The 15,604-nt window shown below is 36.8% G+C and overlaps 2 protein-coding genes across 2 annotated transcripts in view; both read right to left on the bottom strand.

Annotated features, from left to right (window-relative positions):
• NEDD4 (NEDD4 E3 ubiquitin protein ligase) overlaps positions 1–4,873 on the bottom strand; it is a 613,929-nt gene extending 609,056 nt beyond the window's left edge. The window contains exon 1 of the mRNA XM_054451604.2: positions 4,858–4,873. The gene's annotated coding sequence lies outside the window, so the exon portion shown is untranslated. The remainder of the gene's footprint in view (positions 1–4,857) is intronic.
• MNS1 (meiosis specific nuclear structural 1) overlaps positions 1–15,604 on the bottom strand; it is a 44,828-nt gene that overhangs the window by 11,737 nt on the left and 17,487 nt on the right. The window contains exons 5-8 of the mRNA XM_054451611.2: positions 13,697–13,799; positions 11,307–11,536; positions 10,504–10,720; positions 10,296–10,403 (exon numbers count right to left, since the gene is read on the bottom strand). Of these exons, the coding sequence (XP_054307586.1) occupies positions 10,296–10,403; positions 10,504–10,720; positions 11,307–11,536; positions 13,697–13,799 (658 nt within the window). The remainder of the gene's footprint in view (positions 1–10,295; positions 10,404–10,503; positions 10,721–11,306; positions 11,537–13,696; positions 13,800–15,604) is intronic.

Raw genomic sequence — 15,604 nt, forward strand, 5'->3', positions numbered from 1 at the left:
AAATACTTAGATGTAACAAAAGATGTACAGGATTTGTATGCTGAAACTAGAGAATCCTGATGAAAAAATTCAAAGATCTAAATAAAGGGAGAGCCAAATTGTGTTCATGAACTTAATATAGTGAATTTATCAATTCTCCCCAAACTGATACTCAAATTTAATTCAATTGCTATCAAATTCCCAGCAAAAAATATTTATAGAGACAAGATTCTTCAAAAATTCATATGGAAAGGCAAAGGAACTAGAATAGCTAAAAAAAAATGTTTAAGACTTGCCGTATAGCTGCAGTATTCAAAACTGTGTAGTATTGGTGGAGGGATGGATACATAGACCAACAGAACAAAAGAGAGACCACAGGAATAGACCCATACAAACACGCCAACTGTGTTTTAAGAAAGGTGCAAAAGCAATTCAATGTTGGAGAAACAGCCATTTCAACGAATGGTGTGGAACAATTGGACTAAATCCAATGGCAAAAACTGTATTTATGTCTCATAGTTTGTACCAAAAATTAACTCAAAACAGATCACAGACTGAAATGTAAAATGGAAAAGCAAAAACAAAGAAAAACCCGAAAAAACAAAACACAAACAAACAAACAACAAAAAAACTTTTAGGAAAAAGAGAAATTCTTCAATAACTAGGCGAAGAGTTTCTAGAGTTGACACTGAAAGCACGATCCACAAAAAGAAAAACTGATAAACTGAACTTCATAGAAATGGAAAACATTTGCTCTAAGAAAAACCGTGCTCTAAGATCATGTTAAAAGGATGAGAAGATAAAGCTACAGACTAGGAGAAAATATTTGCAAACCACCCACCTGACAAAGGACTAGTATCTAGAATATATGAAGAACTCTCAAAACCCAACAATAAATGAACAAACAACCCAATTAGAGAATCAGCAAAAGACACGAAGAACTATTTCATCAAAGAGGATCTTACACCAAAGAGGATAGCAAATAAGCACATGAAAAGATGTTCAGCATCATTAGCCATCAGGAAAACGCAAAATAAAACTACAAGGTATCACTACATGGATATTTAAATGTAGCTAAAATAAAAAATTGTTGAGCTTCTGAGGACAGAGGAGAAAAAAATTAAAAAATAAACTGTGGCAACACCAAATGCTGGTGAGAATGCAGACAGACTGCGTAACTCATACATTTCTGATGGGAATGTTAAATGCTACAGCTGTTCTGGAAATCACTTGGGCAGTCTGTTACACAGCTAACATGCAATTACCACAAAACCCAGCTAATACAAACAATCTTGAGCATTTATTGCAGAGAAATGAAAATTGATGTTTATACAAAAATCTTTACCTGAATGTTTACAGCAGATTTACTCATCAGAGCTAAATATTGGAAGCATTCCAAATGCCCTTTAATGGGCAAATGGTCAAATAAAATGGCATATACATACCAATGGAATGTTACTCAGTAATAAAAAGGAACAAATGATCAATACAAGCAACTTGGAGGGGAGGAGCCAAGATGGCCGAATAGGAACAGCTCCGGTCTACAGCTCCCAGCATGAGCGACGCAGAAGACTGGTGATTTCTGCATTTCCATCTGAGGTACCGTGTTCATCTCACTAGGGAGTGCCAGACAGTGGGCGCAGGTCAGTGGGTGAGCGCACCGTGTGCCAGCCGAAGCAGGGGCGAGGCATTGCCTCACTCGGGAAGCACAAGGGGTCAGGGAGTTCCCTTTCCAGGGATGACAGACGGCACCTGGAAAATCGGGCCACTCCCACCCGAATACTGTGCTTTTCCAACGGGCTTAGGAAACGGCGCACCAGGAGATTGTAGCCCGCACGTGGCTCAGAGGGTCCTACGCCCACGGAGTCTCGCTGATTGCTAGCACAGCAGTCTGAGATCAAACAGCAAGGCAGCAGCGAGGCTGGGAGAAGGGCACCCGCCATTGCCTAGGCTCGCTTAGGTAAACAAAGCAGCTGGGAAGATTGAACTGGGTGGAGCCCACCACAGCTCAAGGAGGCCTGCCTGCCTCTGTAGGCTCCACCTCTGGGGGCAGGGCACAGACAAACAAAAAGACAGCAGTAACCTCTGCAGACTTAAATGTCCCTGTCTGACAGCTTTGAGGAGAGCAGTGGTTCTCCCAGCACGCAGCTGGAGATCTGAGAACGGACAGACTGCCTCCTCAAGTGGGTCCCTGAACCCTGACCCCCGACCCCCGAGCAGCCTAACTGGGAGGCACCCCCCAGCAGGGGCAGACTGACACCTCACATGGCCGGCCTGGTACTCCAACAGACCTGCAGCTGAGGGTCCTGTCTGTTAGAAGGAAAACTAACAAACAGAAAGGACATCCACACCAAAAACCCATCTGTTCATCACCATCATCAAAGACCAAAAGTAGATAAAACCACAAAGATGGGGAAAAAACAGAGCAGAAAAACTGGAAACTCTAAAAAGCAGAGTGCCTCTCCTTCTCCAAAGGAACGCAGTTCCTCACCAGCAACGGAACAAAGCTGGACAGAGAATGACTTTGACGAGCTGAAAGAAGAAGGCTTCAGACGATCAAATTACTCCGAGCTACGGGAGGATATTCAAACCAAAGGCAAAGAAGTTGAAAACTTTGAAAAAAATTTAGAAGAATGTATAACTAGAATAACCAATACAGAGAAGTGGTTAACGGAGCTGATGGAGCTGAAAACCAAGGCTCGAGAACTACGTGAAGAATGCAGAAGCCTCAGGAGCTGATGCGATCAAATGGAAGAAAGGGTATCAGCCCTGGAAGATGAAATGAATGAAATGAAGCGAGAAGGGAAGTTTAGAGAAAAAAGAATAAAAAGAAACGAGCAAAGCCTCCAAGAAATGTGGGACTATGTGAAAAGACCAAATCTACGTCTGATTGGTGTACCTGAAAGTGACGGGGAGAATGGAACCAAGTTGGAAAACACTCTGCAGGATATTATCCAGGAGAACTTCCCCAATCTAGCAAGGCAGGCCAACATTCAGATTCAGGAAATACAGAGAACACCACAAAGATACTCCTCGAGAAGAGCAACTCCAAGACACATAATTGTCAGATTCACCAAAGTTGAAATGAAGGAAAAAATGTTAAGGGCAGCCAGAGAGAAAGGTCGGGTTACCCGCAAAGGGAAGCCCATCAGACTAACAGCGGATCTCTCGGCAGAAACCCTACAAGCCAGAAGAGAGTGGGGGCCAATATTCAACATTCTTAAAGAATTTTCAACCCAGAATTTCATATCCAGCCAAACTAAGCTTCATAAGTGAAGGAGAAATAAAATACTTTAGAGACAAGCAAATGCTGAGAGATTTTGTCACCACCAGGCCTGCCCTAAAAGAGCTCCTGAAGGAAGTGCTAAACATGGAAAGGCACCACCGGTACCAGCCACTGCAAAATCATGCCAAAATGTAAAGACCATCGAGACTAGGAAGAGACTGCATCAACTAACGAGCAGAATAACCAGCTAACATCATAATGACAGGATCAAATTCACACATAACTATTAACTTTAAATGTAAATGGACTAAATGCTCCAATTAAAAGACATAGACTGGCAAATTGGATAAAGACTCAAGACCCATCAGTGTGCTGTATTCAGGAAACCCATCTCACGTGCAGAGACACACATAGGCTCAAAATAAAAGGATGGAGGAAGATCTACCAAGCAAATGGAAAACAAAAAAAGGCAGGGGTTGCAATCCTAGTCTCTGATAAAACAGACTTTAAACCAACAAAGATCAAAAGAGACAAAGAAGGCCATTACATAATGGTAAAGGCATTAATTCAACAAGAAGAGCTAACTATCCTAAATATATATGCACCCAATACAGGAGCACCCAGATTCATAAAGCAAGTCCTGAGTGACCTACAAAGAGACTTAGACTCCCACACATTAATAGTGGGAGAATTTAACACCCCACTGTCAACATTAGACAGATCAACGAGACAGAAAGTCAACAAGGATGCCCAGGAATTGAACTCAGCTCTGCACCAAGCGGACCTAATAGACATCTACAGAACTCTCCACCCCAAATCAACAGAATATACATTTTTTTCAGCACCACACCACACCTATTCCAAAATTGACCACATACTTGGAAGTAAAGCTCTCCTCAGTAAATGTAAAAGAACAGAAATTATAACAAACTATCTCTCAGATCACAGTGCAATCAAGCTAGAACTCAGGATTAAGAATCTCACTCAAAACCGCTCAACTACATGGAAACTGAACAACCTGCTCCTGAATGACTACTGGGTACATAATGAAATGAAGGCAGAAATAAAGATGTTCTTTGAAACCAACGAGAACCAAGACACAACATACCAGAATCTCTGGGATGCATTCAAAGCAGTGTGTAGAGGGAAATTTAGAGCGCCAAATGCCCATAAGAGAAAGCAGGAAAGATCCAAAATGGACACCCTAACAACACAATTAAAAGAACTAGAAAAGCAAGAGCAAACACATTCAAAAGCTAGCAGAAGGCAAGAAATAACTAAAATCAGAGCAGAACTGAAGGAAATAGAGACACAAAAAACCCTTCAAAAAATTAATGAATCCAGGAGCTGGTTTTTTGAAAGGATCAACAAAATTGATAGACCGCTAGCAAGATTAATAAAGAAAAAAAGAGAGAAGAATCAAATAGATGCAATAAAAAATGATAAAGGGGATATCACCACCGATCCCACAGAAATACAAACTACCATCAGAGAATACTACAAACACCTCTATGCAAATAAACTAGAAAATCTAGAAGAAATGGATAAATTCCTCTACACATACACCCTCCCAAGACTAAACCAGGAAGAAGTTGAATCTCTGAATAGACCAATAACAGGAGCTGAAATTGTGGCAATAATCAATAGCTTACCAACCAAAAAAAGTCCAGGACCAGATGGATTCACAGCCAAATTCTACCAGAGGTACAAGGAGGAACTTGTACCATTCCTTCTGAAACTATTCCAATCAATAGAAAAAGAGGGAATCCTCCCTAACTCATTTTATGAGGCCAGCATCATCCTGATACCAAAGCCTGGCAGAGACACAACCAAAAAAGAGAATTTTAGACCAATATCCTTGATGAACATTGTTGCAAAAATCCTCAATAAAATACTGGCAAACCGAATCCAGCAGCACATCAAAAAGCTTATCCACCATGATCAAGTGGGCTTCATCCCTGGGATGCAAGGCTGGTTCAATAAATGCAAATCAATAAATGTAGTCCAGCATATAAACAGAACCAAAGACAAAAACCACATGATTATCTCAATAGATGCAGAAAAGGCCTTTGGCAAAATTCAACAACGCTTCATGCTAAAAACTCTCAATAAATTAGGTATTGATGGGACGTATCTCAAAATAATAAGAGCTATCTATGACAAACCCACAGCCAATATCATACTGAATGGGCAAAAACTGGAAGCATTCCCTTTGAAAACTGGCACAAGACAGGGATGCCCTCTCTCACCACTTCTATTCAACATAGTGTTGGAAGTTCTGGCCAGGGCCATCAGGCAGGAGAAGGAAATAAAGGGTATTCAATTAGGAAAAGAGGAAGTCAAATTGTCCCTGTTTGCAGACGACATGATTGTATATCTAGAAAACCCCATTGTCTCAGCCCAAAATCTCCTTAAGCTGATAAGCAACTTCAGCAAAGTCTCAGGATACAAAATCAATGTACAAAAATCACAAGCATTCTTATACACCAATAACAGACAAACAGAGAGCCAAATCATGAGTGAACTCCCATTCACAATTGCTTCAAAGAGAATCAAACACCTAGGAATCCAACTTACAAGGGATGTGAAGGACCTCTTCAAGGAGAACTACAAACCACTGCTCAAGGAAATAAAAGAGGATACAAACAAATGGAAGAACATTCCATGCTCATGGGTAGGAAGAATCAATATCGTGAAAATGGCCATACTGCCCAAGGTAATTTACAGATTCAATGCCATCCCCATCAAGCTACCAATGACTTTCTTCAAAGAATTGGAAAAAACTACTTTGAAGTTCATATGGAACCAAAAAAGAGCCCGCATCGCCAAGTCAATCCTAAGCCAAAAGAACAAAGCTGGAGGCATCACGCTACCTGACTTCAAACTATACTACAAGGCTATAGTAACCAAAACAGCATGGTACTGGTACCAAAACAGAGATATAAATCAATGGAACAGAACAGAGCCGTCAGAAATAACGCCACATATCTACAACTATCTGATCTTTGACAAACCTGAGAAAAACAAGAAATGGGGAAAGGATTCCCTACGTAATAAATGGTGCTGGGAAAACTGGCTAGCCATATGGAGAAAGCTGAAACTGGATCCCTTCCTTACACCTTATACAAAAATCAATTCAAGATGGATTAAAGACTTACATGTTAGACCTAAAACCATAAAAACCCTAGAAGAAAACCTAGGCATTACCATTCAGGACATAGGCATGGGCAAGGACTTCATGTCTGAAACACCAAAAGCAATGGCAACAAAAGCCAAAATAGACAAATGGGATCTAATTAAACTAAAGAGCTTCTGCACAGCAAAAGAAACTACCATCAGAGTGAACAGGCAACCTACAAAATGGGAGAAAATTTTCGCAACCTACTCATCTGACAAAGGGCTAATATCCAGAATCTACAATGAACTCCAACAAATTTACAAGAAAAAAACAAACAGCCCCATCAAAAAGTGGGCGAAGGACATGAACAGACACTTCTCAAAAGAAGACATTTATGCAGCCAAAAAACACATGAAAAAATGCTCACCATCACTGGCCATCAGAGAAATGCAAATCAAAACCACAATGAGATACCATCTCACACCAGTTAGAATGGCAATCATTAAAAAGTCAGGAAACAACAGGTGCTGGAGAAGGATGTGGAGAAATAGGAACACTTTTACACTGTTGGTGGGACTGTAAACTACTTCAACCCTTGTGGAAGTCAGTGTGGCGATTCCTCAGGGATCTAGAACTAGAAATACCATTTGACCCAGCCATCCCATTACTGGGTATATACACAAAGGACTATAAATCATGCTGCTATAAAGACACATGCACACGTATGTTTATTGCGGCATTATTCACAACAGCAAAGACTTGGAACCAACCCAAATGTCCAACAATGATAGACTGGATTAAGAAAATGTGGCACATATACACCATGGAATACTATGCAGCCATAAAAAATGATGAGTTCATGTCCTTTGTAGGGACATGGATGAAATTGGAAATCATCATTCTCAGTAAACTATCACAAGAACAAAAAACCAAACACCGCATATTCTCACTCACAGGAGGGAATTGAACAATGAGAACACATGGACACAGGAAAGGGAACATCACACTTCGGGGACTGTTGTGGGGTGGGGGAAGGGGGGAGGGATAGCACTGGGAGATATACCTAATGCTAGATGACGAGTTAGTGGGTGCAGCGCACCAGCATGGCACATGTATACATATGTAACTAACCTGCACATTGTGCACATGTACCATAAAACCTAAAGTATAATAATAATAAAAAAAAATTAAATTAAATTAAAAAAAAAAAAAAAACAACTTGGATGAATTTCCAGGAAATTATGCTGAATTAAAAAAGCCAACTTGAAAAAGTTACATATTGTTTGATATCATTTATATAACATTCTTGAGGCACGTACTTTTTAATTTATAATTAAAGGTTTATCCATGTTTTAGCATGATCAGTCTGTCTTTCTTTTAATAGCTGAATAACATTTTATTACATGGATATACTATATTTTGTTTATCCATCAGACATTTGGGTTATTTCTACTTTTGGGTTATTTCTACTTTTAGACTACTATGAATAATGCTGCATAAACATTTGTGTATGTGTTTGGGTAGACACAGGCTCATTAATTTTTAACCATTCTTTTTTCTAATATATGCATTTAAAGATGTAAACTTTCCTCTAAGCACTGCATTAACTGCACGTCACATATTTTGGAATGCTGTTTTTTGAATCATTTAGTTTGAAAGATTTTTCTAATTTCCAATATTATTTATTCCCCTTTTCTCATTGCTTATTTAGAAATATATTGTTTAATTATAATATATTTAAGGAGTGTGCAAGTATATTTTCATTACTGATTTTTTATTTAATTCCACTGTAGTCAGAAAACATATCTGGTATTATTTAAAACCTTGAAAATTTATTGAGACTTCCTTTATGTCTTAGAATATGATCTATCTCAGTGAAGGTTCCATGTTTCAATGGAATTTGTGTTCTGCTGTTGTTGGGTGGAGTATTCTCTAAATGTCAGGTCAAGTTTATTGATATTGCTTTCAACACTATATCCTGCGGTTCTGACTACTTAGTCTATAGATTAATGAGAATTGTGCATTGAAATACCATTCTGGACATAGGACCTGGCAAAGATTTCATGATGAAGACTCGAAAAGCAATTGTAACAAAAACAAAAATTGGCAAGTGGGACCCAGTTAAACTAAAGAGTTTCTTCACAGGAAATGAAGTTATCAACAGACTAAACAGACAACCTACAGAATGGGAGAAAATATTTGCAAACTATGCATCTGACAAAGGTCTAATATCCATAATCTCTAAGGAACGTAAACAAATTAACAACCCTATTTAAAAAACAGGCTGGCCAGGTGCGGTGGCTCACACCTGTAATCCCAGCACTTCGGGAGGCCAAGGCAGGTGGATCATGAAGTCAGGAGATTGAGACCATCCTGGCTAACATGGTGAAGCCCCATCTTTACTAAAAATAGAAAAGAAAAAAATTAGCCGGGCATGGTGGCAGGTGCCTGTAGTCCCAGCTACTTGGGAGGCTGAGGTAGGAGAATGGCGTGAACCCGGAAGGCAGAGCTTGCAGTGAGCCGAGATCACGCCACTGCACTCCAACCTGGGCAACAGAGCGAGACTCCATCTCAAAAAATAATAATAAAATAAATAAATAAATAAATAAATATAAAAAATAGGCTAAGGAGATGAACAGACACCTCTTAAAAGATGATATATATGTAGCCAACAAGCATATGAAAAAGTGCTCAATATCACTAGTCATTAGAGAAATGCAAACCAAAACCACAATGAGATACTATCTCACATCAGTCAGAATGGCTATTAAAAAGTCACAAAATAACAGATGCTGACAAGGTTGTGGAGAAAAAGGAATGCTTATACACTGTTGGTGGGAATGTAAACTAGTTTAACCACTGTGAAAAGCAGTGTGACGACTCCTCAAAGAATGAAAACAGAATTACCATTTGACCCAGCAATCCCATTGCTGGGTATATACCCAAAGGAATATAAATTTTACCATAATGACACATGCATGTGTGTATTTATAGCAGCACTATTCCCAATGGCAAAGATATGGAATCCACCTAAATACCCATCAATGGTGGACTGGATAAATAAAATGTGGTACATCTACACCACAGAAGACTACACAGCCATAAAAAAGAACAAAATCATATCCTTTGCATCAACATGGATGGAGCTGGAGGCCATTAGCCTATGCTAATTAATGCAGGGATAGAAAACCAAATACTACATGTCTTCACATACAAGTAAGAGCTAAATATTGAGTACACATGGACACAAAGAAGGAAAACAGACACTGGGGCCTACTTGAGGGTAGAGATGGGAGGAGGGTGAGGATCAATAAACTACCTATCCAGTACTATGCTCATTACTTGGGTGACAAAATAGTATTACACCAAACCCCCATGACCCACAAATTTACCCCTGTAACAAACCAGCACACGTACCTCCTGAACCTAAAGTAAAAGTTGGAAAGAGAAAAAGAAAAAAAAAAAGTCTCGAACTCTGATTGTGGATTTGCCTATTTCTCCTTTCAGTTTTTGTCAGTTTTGCTTCATGTATTGTGAAGCTTTATTATTTAGGTTCACACGCCTTTAGGACTATTACATCTTCTAGATGAATTTACTGTATTATAATGAATTGCTTGTCCTGAAGTTGACTTTGTCTCATATTAACATAGCAACTCCAACCTGCTTTTGACTAGCGTCTGTATGTTACATATCTTTCACCATCCTTTCGCTTTTAAAGTATGTGTCTTCATTTTTAAATTGTGATTACAGACAACATAGTTGCATCATGCTTTTTATGGTAAGTTTATAAATTGAAGCCTGAGTCTATCTTTTTAGCCAGCTTGAAAATTTCTGTCTTTTAACTGTAGTATACCATTTACATATAATGTAATTACCAGTATGGTTGGATTTAAATGTACTGTCTCTCTTCTGCTTCATCTCAAAATTATATTCTTCTTTATGTTAATCATTCTTTCCATTTCTGAAACTTACTTTTAGCTTGGTCTTATATATTTCAGCTTGTTCTTCCTGGTATAATTCTTGTCGCACTTGTTCCAAATCTTCACGTTGCCGCAGCATTTCTTCTAATTTCTGTGTCAACTATTAAATTTTTTAAAAAACATAAATATTTATATGACCCAAATTCTGTAACTAATATTTCAGAATTTTACTAGTGTTAAAGAAGTGGTTATTTTAATACCGCATTCTGAAGCTGTAGCCTTTTCTCCTCATTTTCTTGAACTTTTGCCATCCGATCTTCTTCTCTTTGCTGCTGCATGTTAGCAAACTCTATGATTTTTCTGTTTTCTTCTTCCATCTCCTCACGTTTCTTTTTTCTCCAGACAGCCTGCTCTTTCTGAAACTCTTCTATATACCTTCGCATTGCATTCATTTTTTCTAACTTTTGTTGTTTTTCCCTGAAAAGCAATAACAAGTACAGATTTATAGTAACGTAAACAATATAAAAAAGTAATTTCATTTTGTTCATAATAATGTACAGAAAAACACTATAGTTTTTTTCATTCGTGCATGCAACAAACATTTTGAATGCTTACTGTGTGCTAAATATAATGCCAGGTATGAATTTTTCTTTGGGTAAAATACTGTGATAGTCTCCTCTAACCTATTAATGAAGTTTTATGCATCTTATTTCATAAAGGCTACAATCTGTTAACATTAGCTTTGCAGCACTCTATACTTAAGCTGTCTACCAAAAAAATTCATCAGAATACATGTCCTCTGACATATGATATGGGCATATATAAGAAAAACAAAGGTTTCGGTCATTCAATCACTTCAGCATTTATTAATCATCAGATAATTCATTTATTATGCTAACAGAGATGACAAGGAGTTGGTCCCAATTTATGTTTTCATAGCTAATATTTATTGAGCACTTACTATGTATTAGGCACTGTTCTAGGTGCTTCAGTTCCTCACAACAAACCTATGATAAATCTAAAGTAAACATTTAGGCATGTAAGAAAGTTAGGATAAACTTACAACTGATCTTCTTCATAGATCTTCCTAACAATTTCATCAATCATGAGTTTCTCTTTTAGCAACTGCTCATAAGCTTCCTGCTTTTTTTTTTCTTGTTCTTCAAGTTGTTTCTCTAAGTCAAGATAGTATTGTGCTTTCACTTTGTTTCGTTTGTCTTCTGCAGCATTCTCTTCCTTTATTATTCTCTTGTGTTCTTCCATCATGGTTTTGGCTATTTCAGCATCACGCTTCTGTCATTAAAACAAAATTGATCTTTCCGTTTTCAAATGTGAACATAGTACGATAGTATATTTTACACCAGTGTAATTGCATATTATAAAGTCTTTTACATAAAATAAATTTTTTCATCTGTCTAGGTTAAAAAGCAAAAGTAAGTTATTATTACCTGAAGGGTGTGAATAATAAGTCAGACCCTAAAGAAGCTTTCCTATCCCTTCAAGTAGCTCTCTCAGGACAATACCTGATAAGAATTATTAATAACTCCACATTCAAAAAAAATGAATAAAATTATAACTACTTTCTTAATAACTATTTAGCTGCTAAAGCAGTCATTATCTTATTATTCTATTTATAAACTGAGCTAGGCAATTTTCATCATTTTTAGCTTCATTGTTTATCAGCTGCTATTTAAAGATGGTACTGCCTCTTTCTTACAGGTCTGCTATTAAATGGCTTTGAGCAGCTCTTAAGTTTCTCCTAGCCTAAAGTTTCTTTCCTGCCATTGGCCCTTGACGTTTCCCCTCTCTGATTTATTAAAGGCCCTTTATCTGAAAAGAATCACAGATGCTACTGTGCCTATTTTCTACAGCTTTTAATTCACTCAAGACCATTCCCATTGTCAAGAGACAATCTTTCTTCTTGGATGGGTTAAACCCCTTATTTCTTTTGAGCATTTTTCAAATCATTTAATAAAATAAGTTTTAAATGAAATATATTGAGGCAATTTTTTAAACTACGCTTTACTTTTATGATCACATCCCGAACGATGGAATGGTCAGCAGCATCAAACATAAAGAGTAAACAGATTAAAATATGAATACTGAATGTCATTCCTGACGTCACTGAAGCCTTTAACATATGCTCTGGTAATATGACTTGACCAAAAATTTTTCTGATTATCTTCTTTGTACATGCTATACTAAATTCTTTATTAAAAAATGAGATGACAATAACATTTATGTGTAGATTACCACACACTTACAGAAAACAATGTTCTCATTATACATATACGAAAATTAAGGCTCAGAGAAAAAGCCAAAACTAGTATTTACATGACACCTAGTCAAGTCCTAGCAGTATTCGACTTTCATTTTGTAGATCAATTTTTATTTGGAAAATAGCAGCAATTCTCGTAGCAGTCAGATTAAAAAGTCTACAACTACCTTGAATGACCTCAATTATCAGGATAATTAAAACTGCAAACCACTGGACAAATAGGACATTGTTTGTGCTACTTTCTTTTTCAAAGGACAGAACTATATGGCTTAGCAAATGAAGTCTCTCCACCTTCTCTTATCACCTGCCACACCTAAAGTTATTCCTGTTAACAGCATGCTGTGTACCCGCTAGACATTTTCTATACTAACACAATTGTACACATGCAACACACACATATATGTGTTATTTATGGCATCTATTCTTAATTGATACCCATATTGCACTGCACTGGTTAAGTATTTTGATATCACCCCATAAGAGTGTGTGTGTACATATGTTTATGTGGACATACACTATAGATATGTATGTGTATATATACATTCATATATAATTGGCCCTTCCGTTTGATAATGAGAGCTCAAGGGATGATGTGCACCCTTTTAATTAACTGTTAATTCAGTAAACCCTATTTTATATTCATACAGCACAACACTCCTAGTGAGTATGCCTGAGATTCCTTTGCCCAAGAATAACTCTTATCTTCAACTTGGTACCATATCAGGAGTTAGAAAAGGGGATAAAAGCAGACAGAAACATGAGAAAAAGAAATGACTTTTATAAAACAGGAAAGTTTCCTACATAAAATTATCAAGTAGTTTACTCTTAAAAACATTTAAAAAATTAAAAATTTCATAACATTCTAAAATATACTTATCATGCTAACAATTTGTACTGTACTACTTTGTCAGTGAATAATCAGAGACTATAAAGAATGCTGGGAGTTACTGAATATAGCTGGTCATTCTAAGCAGCAACCTGTGTTTCTGAAAGGCTCTAATATTAAAAATGATATCATGCAGGATTTTCTATATCTTAAGGATCTGAAAATTTACAAATATTTAATAAATCTAGCAGTGTAAATTCTTTATACAAAATGACAATTTTTTAAGAAACAAGTCTAATTTTTATTTTCTAAATGAAGCTAAAAACATAATGACCAGAAACATGATTACCATTTGTTCATATTTAATGGCATCCTTTTCAGCAATCTGAGCTGCCCTTTCTTTATTCAGGTAAGCTGCTTTTAATTTCTTCTCCAATTCTCTAAGCTCAATGCTGTTTAAAAAAACAAAAACAAATTTAAATGTTAGGACCATAAGAGAATGAAAACCTCACAGAAAACTGAGTAACTGTATTTTTAATTTACTCAAAGAGGGAATACAGCAGGTATTATTTTAGATCCATAGGAGAGATAATTCATTATATTTAATGGATGTCTTTAGGGCATTAGGGCTTACATTTTCTGGTTGAAAAGGACTGCTCTGTTCTATTACATTCATCTGTTTGCTTATCCTGTGTCAATACCACACTATCTCAACTACTGTAAATCATAATATGTCTTCATATCCTGGATAAGTCTCCAATTTTGGTCATCTTCTTAAAGACTGTCTTAGCCATTCTTGATACTTTCATTTCCATATACATTTTAGAATCAGCTTGTCAGACTTCACAATAAACAAAACTGGCTGTGATTGTACTGAATTCATAAATCAATTTGGAAAGTACTAATATCTTTACATTACTGAGTCTTCAATAAACATAGTATATCCTTCTAATTATTTGGTTTTTAAAAAGTTCATCAATGTTTACATCTGTGTTTTATTTTGGTAGTTTTATACTTTTCATTAGGTATTTTTCATATCCTTCTACAGATTATTTTTCAAATCTCACTTTCTAATTGTTGATAATTTACAGAAATACAATTAATGTTTATATACTAACTTTATACCCAACAACATCACTGAATATATTTTTTAGTTTTCAGTTTTACTAATGTACAATATTCAATAAACTGAACATGTTTGATAAGTTTTGACATATGTATGCATCTGTGAAACCATCACCACAATCAAGATCATGAACACATCCCAATCACTTCCTTATAAACCTGTGGTACCTCTCTTCTACCCCTTTATGTTCGCACTTATCCTAAGGCAAGCTAATTTGCTGTCACTTTAGGCAGTATACATTTTCTAGAATTCATATAAATGGAATCATAGTGCAGGTACCATTTTTCTCTGGCTTCTTTCACTCAGTATTTTCAAATACATCCATTTATTGCAGATAGTAATTGCTTACTCCTTTTTATTGCAGGATATTATTTTAAGATTATAGATATCCACTCACATTGCTTATCTATTCACATGCTGATAGACATTTGAGTTGTTTCAAGTATGTGGATATTGCAAATGAAGCTGCTATGGAAATTTGAGTACCAGTTATTTGTGGTCATAGGCTTTCATTTCTCTTGGATAAATACCTAGGGTGGAATGATCAGGTCATACAGTAGATGCATGTTCAGCTTTTTAAGAAGCTGCCAAACTGTCTACTAAAGTGGTTTTATTTCCAGTTTTTATTTCAACTTTTAGATACTGGGGGTACATGGGCAGATTTGTTACATGGGAATATTGTGTGATACTGAGGTTTGGAGTACAGCTCCTGTCATCCAGAGAGTGAGCACAGAATCAAATGGGTTGTTTTTTAACCCACTCCTCCTCCACCCTCTCGTAGTCCACTGTCTATTGTTCCCATATATGTCTATGTGTACTCAATGTTTAGCTCCCACCTATAAGTGAGAATATGCAGTATTTGGTTTTCTGTTACTGCGTTAATTTGCTTAGGATAACGGCCTCCAGCTCCATCCATGTTTCTGCAAAGGACATAATTTCATTGCTTTTATGGCTGTAGAGTATTCCATGGTATATATGTACCACATTTTCTTTATCCAATTTCCCACTGGTGGGCACCTGGATTATTCCATGTCTTTGCTATTATGAATAGCACAGCAATAAACATATAAACGCATATGCCTTTTTGGTAGAATGATTTACTAATTCTTATTTTTAGATTCTTTTTTTTTT

Source organism: Pongo pygmaeus, chromosome 16, assembly GCF_028885625.2.
Source record: "Pongo pygmaeus isolate AG05252 chromosome 16, NHGRI_mPonPyg2-v2.0_pri, whole genome shotgun sequence".
Lineage (NCBI taxonomy): Eukaryota > Metazoa > Chordata > Mammalia > Primates > Hominidae > Pongo > Pongo pygmaeus.